Raw genomic sequence first — 6,051 nt, 5'->3', positions numbered from 1 at the left:
AGAACCCCCCGCCCCATGAATGATTTTAGGACTGTTTTGAGATGATAAAGGGAAAATTGCAATAAATGCATCATAAATAATAAAGCATAACAGTTATTATATAAAACTCACAGTGGTGGGTCCAGGAATTAAAAAAAAGAGTGATCAGGACATTTACAGATTGAGGAACCATCCACCTCAGCCCCACCATGGTTGGGGCTGAGGTAAAAAAAAATTATGATTAGGGCGCCTCCTTGAATCCAACACTGCTCAAAACATTCTTTAACCAAAATAGTCATAATCACGAAAAATGGGCATGCAAAACCAGATCACATCCTAAAAACAAATTTATGCATTCTCGCCTCATCAGCAGTCACTAAGATAGACTCTGAGTCAGGTGTCGACTCAATGGATTTTAATGTCATACCCAGGAAGGGTGAAATCTGGGGAGGGGGACATTTCGTGAGTCGACACCCACCTCAGACCCACCATGGTTGGGTCCGAGGTGCGAAAATTTGAGGAAATAGTACCTCGATGACCAGAAAATGATATTTTTAGTAAAATTCATCAACATCACATCACCATTCTGAAAATGAAGCGCCAACAAATTTCTCGTGATCTTTTATCAGGGATTTTCGGCAACCATAGAGATCGTATTAATATGTGTGATGTACTAGAGAAAATAAAGCTTAAAAACATTGTCTTTGAGTATACGTACTTTACATACTTCAAAGCTGTGATTTCACAACCACCTCAGATTCACCATAGTTGGGGCTGAGGTGAGAAAATTTGAGGAAATAGTACCTCTAGATGGCCGGAAATGAAACTTTTATATACTGTAGTAAAATATTCATCATCATCACATCATCATTATAGTGAAAATGACTCAAGCGCAAATTTCTCATGATCTTTTATCAGGGATTACTTAATATCCAGTATAACTTAGGCCTAACTACTGTAGCTTATTAATCCTTAACTATAATAATTATGATGAACAAATCACAACTTATTTTTTCGCCTTTAGCACAATTTTCTTCACTTAAAATTATTAATATTATTAGCTATTAGTCCTATCACCATCGTCATCATCATAATTATTATTATTATTACTACTAGTACGGTAGTATTATATTATAGTATTATTGTATATTGTTTAATGCCGTTTTGGTACTTGTCATTGTCGTTTTGGTTCATGGTCGTTTTGATTTATTGCCGTTTTGACCTGCTTCCGTTTGAAGCACACAGTGAAGAATGAAAAACGGAAAGCACCCAGTGATCGATTTTTGGCGCTATTTATTCTATGTAATGGCCTTTCTTGCTAATCAAACCACTCTGGGAACCACTCCGTGCACATTACCAGTTTTGTCTTTGCTCCATCAAATATGTATTCATCGAATTTTATTATTTTAAATACTTGTTTAATTATTTTGTTTATTTTTTCAGGGCCCAAATTTAATTGCTAAGTCTGGTCATACAATGATTTTGATTAACTTTGTTAAAAAAAGACAATTTTGGCATGCAAAAGATATTGATTGGTGAATTGGTCCGGCCAAAACCGGACCGCTTCCTTCGGCATTGGCCATGGATGTAAGGCTAAAATCTATTTAATATGTAAGGCTAATTCTTCCAGTAAAACAAAATACTCATCGAACTATCAATTTATTAGACGATCCCTGGAGAAAAAGTCCCAAACAGATAAAGGCCTCTAGTTACCCTAAAATCTCAGCTAATAATTAAAACGTATTATATAATGAAATGTAACTCACCTGCGTATAGAATTTCATTGACCAATATATCAAATTATCATTAATGAACTTATTCAAAAATACTAATCTTAACTGTATTCAAACCTTGGCACAGAGATTATTTGTTGTTCTGTCAGCAACTGAGGTGTGGGTATGAACTCGACTAGCTTATTCTAAAACCGTGACGCCGCCACCTTTCCTGCTCTACTTTGTATATTATATGCGTGTATGCATATTTACTTTTCGTGTGTATATATACATACATACATATATATATGTATATATATATATATATATATATATATATATACATACATATACACATATATATACTGTATATATGTGCATGTGTATTTACTGTCTCTTATACACATCTAGATGTGTATAAGAGACAGTGTGTGACCTTAGCAACAATATCCAAGGGGCGGAGCTTAGCGGAAAGGTCCATTGAGAATGTTTTATATCCGGAAACATCAATTCAAAGCTTTTGTTAATGCTCGGCAATACATTTTATTAATCTCATCATTTTAAGAAAGATAGAATTAAAATTATATTTGACAACTTTTGTAAGAATTACCTAATAAGAGAATGGTCAGCATGAACAAAAATGTTAAATACCACCAGTACAAATTGATAGTCCCACGTAAATTTAAATCATTTTAAGTCATCCAAAGAGAAATTTAGTGTTTTAGAAGGTATTAAACAATGATTTTACTGTTGTTTTAATAGTTTTATTTAACATTTTTAGCAATTTTAAATCCACTACTCTGTTTTACCATTCCCATTTTGTTACCTGATGAAAACACATGCAATTCTCCTTTGATAATTTAAATGCTTTTTTTAACTTCCAACCTTAACTTTTTAGCTTATTATTTTTTAATTAAGATATGTTTTACTGTACATTTCGTATGTGATTTAACGAGTGCCCCTGTTCTAAAAGAGAAGTTCTAATAAATTACATTATTATCAGTGGTTCTTTTATTTGCTTTGGAATGTGTCTACTTGGTGAAAGTGAGAAAGTAGTAGAGCTGTTTCCCATCGACCATATAGGATTTGCCATCTCGGAGTACTTCATTCTCCTTTTTCAAAATATTAGGACGAGAAACTACTTTTTTTTTTACTTGGCCTTGTGTATACTTGGAAAGAACAAAATCAATAATACAAAAAGACAGAATTTTTGTAATTAATATACATAGAATATATTTATATATATTGTTTCATTTCACATCATTAGCTACAGAGAAAAAAAAAATTGTTTAATTTAATTTAATATCACATTTTTCACTGAGGACCTGATGATGTCATATCATACCCATATACAGGGGCAGATCCAGATGATGTCCAAAAGGGGGGCCGATCAAGGTAACACTTCCCTAGGGGGTCCGGGGGCATGCCCTTTGAGGCGTTTTAGGCGATCGATTTTTTCTTTCTTTCTTCTACATCCCCCCAACCCCAACCACTTTTTTCACCTTCAAAAAGGGGAAAAAGTCCGCCCCTTACATTAAGCATATCACAGATATTTATCACATAAAACCTGATAGTGTGGATAGAAATTAAAATAAATAAAAATCCAATGAATAGGATAATATGATATAAGATCAAATTATAATGTAAGACAAACTATGGGACATCTAATTAAAGACCACTTTTCTATGGTTCCCAAATTAACTTTATGTTATCTCTATAAGCGAGCATGGGGAGTTAATTGGCTGAGCGGTTTAGCAGGGGCGCCGCATTCAAATTTTAAAGTTAAGTAACATTATGTTTTTTATCCAAATATATAAAATAGTAAAAGTTCTGGGAATGGCAAGAATAATTTCTTATTCTTCAAGAAATTCCTTCATTAATCTGTTTACATCGCTAGGTTTTTCCTGTTGGACACAATGGCCAGCATCGACATACTGTTTAGAAACATTTGTTAAGTATTTCTTTAATCCTTTTGTAACATCCATTACCATAGCTTCCTCATTAACACCCCATATCAAGAGAGTGGGTGTGTTAACAACAATATCCTTGTGCAACCACGATGACGAGGATGACGTAAGCAAACCTCGGTAGTAGTTTATTTGAGCTGAAATTGCACCTAAAAAAGGAAAAATAGTTGATCACATTCATTTTGAACAGGATTTTTTCTCACCTAAAAAAACATTGCCACTACTGAAGCATCATATGAAGCTAAGTTTATGAAGCATCTTATTATTATTTTGATTTTATTTTATTTAAGAGGGCCCCCTGGACATCAGCTAAGCTGGAAGGGTCACCCTCTATAAATATAGTGTAAAAAAAAAGACAAAAATACAAACCAAAACCCAAAACCCTTTTTCATTTGTAATTAAAATTTACACTGTTCACCTGCCGTGGCAATTAAATATTATAAACTAGTTGACCATGTTTAATATATCACAGTATATTTGAAACATTAGTAGCACTTTACTAACCAGCTTAAATCATTTATTACTCACGCATTTGCCAGCAATCTATGCTGGCTTCATCAGGTCACATGTAGTGAAGAATAAAGTCAGCATAAACACAGTCTTGTGTAATAAATCATTTAGGATTGCCAAGAGAGAATATACTTGCCATACTATTGTTAGCACCCCATAAAAAGCATGTTGATATTGTTATTCAATATCAATATTACATTTTTCACATGAAAAAATATGTTATATTATATAATTATATTTTTTACACACCAGGTCTTGACATACTGTATTTGTATACTTCAACTTGTTCATCTGTTAAGTCTATATTTTTGAATAAATTCTTGAAAACTGGGAAGTCACCAACTGATAGAGCAAACTCTGGCAGGAGAGGAATTTGGAAGAAAAAAATGTACCTAAAAGAAAATCAATGGATTATATATACTGAACATAATTATACAGCCCTCTTTTGTGCATTACTCTCTTGAATCTCGAATAAGATATGTGTATATACAGAAATATTTTATATATATTATATACAACAAAGTACACAGAAGCTTGTGCATGCTTTTGTCGGATGAAGGCTTGATTATTGTAATGCACTCTTCATTGGTCTTCCGTAGAACCGGGTGAAGATCCTGCAACGCCTACAAAATACTGCTGCCCACTTAACATCAAGGTGTGTAATTTGATAACATCTCCCAAGTGCTAGTTGCAGACCTTCATTGGTTACCAGTGCAGCAATGGATACAATACAAAGTGTTAGTCCTGGCATACAAGGCACAGCACAATCTGACGCCTGGTTACCTATCTGAGCTTGTGCAGATTTACCACTCCCCACAAGAGCTCTTAGTTCAGGTGCCAAATGTCAGCTCGTTCCAAAGACTAGAGCATCCACCTATGGCGGGAGAGCTTTTGCTGTCGCTGCTCCAACTTTGTGAAACTTCATACCAATTTCCATCAGACGGTGTGTTACTTTAAACTCTTTTAAAACTAAGCTAAAGACTTTCCTTTTCCATCAATTTTTTCATTAATTTAACATAACATCCTTATTCTGTTTTTTATGTACAGATGCATTGAGAGCTTGCTTACTTGCGCTATATAAGAATTAACTATTATTATAATTATTATTATACATCCTATTCGAGCAAGCTGAAAATAATGCACAGAAGAGGGCAGATTTCTGGCAGTCTAATTAGTGCTATATAAAAATCGTCGGACACATGTACAGAAAGAAAGGAACTGAGATTCTACCTGGCGCTTAAATCACAACAATGCCTTCGTGGACATTCACCATGTATGCGAAAGGTCTTTGGTTCCGGTCCTGGTGGAGGCTGTGTTTTTTTCTTTCGTTATCAGAATCCTCTTCTGTTATGTTTTAATTTATACTATGTATATTTTATTCTGAGGCAGTTACATAAACTTTGATTTCTTTTATGTTTTGAGCAATTGTGAGTCAGTAAACAAAAATGTTTTATATTTTTTCCAAAAATAAATGTTATAATGTATGACAATATGGTGAAATAAATGAATGTGTAAATTACCAAGCCTTCAGGAACTGCGTTGGATTTGTTTTTAAAACTTCAAAGTATCTTGATGGATGTGGCCCATTAATAATGATTACTTTGTCAACAATATCTGGATACCAAGAGCAACAAGTGTAGGCTATGACACTTCCCCAATCATGACCTACCAGCGTGCAGGAACTGTACCCTAGCGCTGATATTGATGCCTTAACATCATCTACAATTAGAAATACAAAGAAACCCTGTTTCTATGAGCATCTATGATGCCATGTAGGTTGAGAATGAAATTAAACACAAATAACAGTTAATACAAGAATACTTCTTAAAACGCAAATTATATGATCCATCAAGTTACAAACAAATCAAAGGCAAAATTATGTC

The 6,051-nt window shown here is 33.8% G+C and overlaps 1 protein-coding gene across 1 annotated transcript in view; it reads right to left on the bottom strand.

The window, feature by feature from the left end:
- Positions 1–3,001: 3,001 nt before the first annotated feature.
- Positions 3,002–6,051, bottom strand: part of LOC117120288 (epoxide hydrolase 4-like) — a 6,021-nt gene continuing 2,971 nt past the window's right edge. Inside the window, exons 4-6 of the mRNA XM_033265299.1 lie at positions 5,689–5,887; positions 4,418–4,560; positions 3,002–3,807 (exon numbers count right to left, since the gene is read on the bottom strand). Coding sequence (XP_033121190.1) covers positions 3,545–3,807; positions 4,418–4,560; positions 5,689–5,887 — 605 coding nt within the window. The 3' untranslated portion in view covers positions 3,002–3,544. The remainder of the gene's footprint in view (positions 3,808–4,417; positions 4,561–5,688; positions 5,888–6,051) is intronic.

This window comes from Anneissia japonica, unplaced genomic scaffold, assembly GCF_011630105.1.
Source record: "Anneissia japonica isolate Jap-2015-1 unplaced genomic scaffold, ASM1163010v1 scaffold284947_len354889_cov159, whole genome shotgun sequence".
Lineage (NCBI taxonomy): Eukaryota > Metazoa > Echinodermata > Crinoidea > Comatulida > Comatulidae > Anneissia > Anneissia japonica.
Note: the sequence above shows the minus strand (reverse complement) of the source record. Positions and strands in the feature narration are given on the sequence as shown.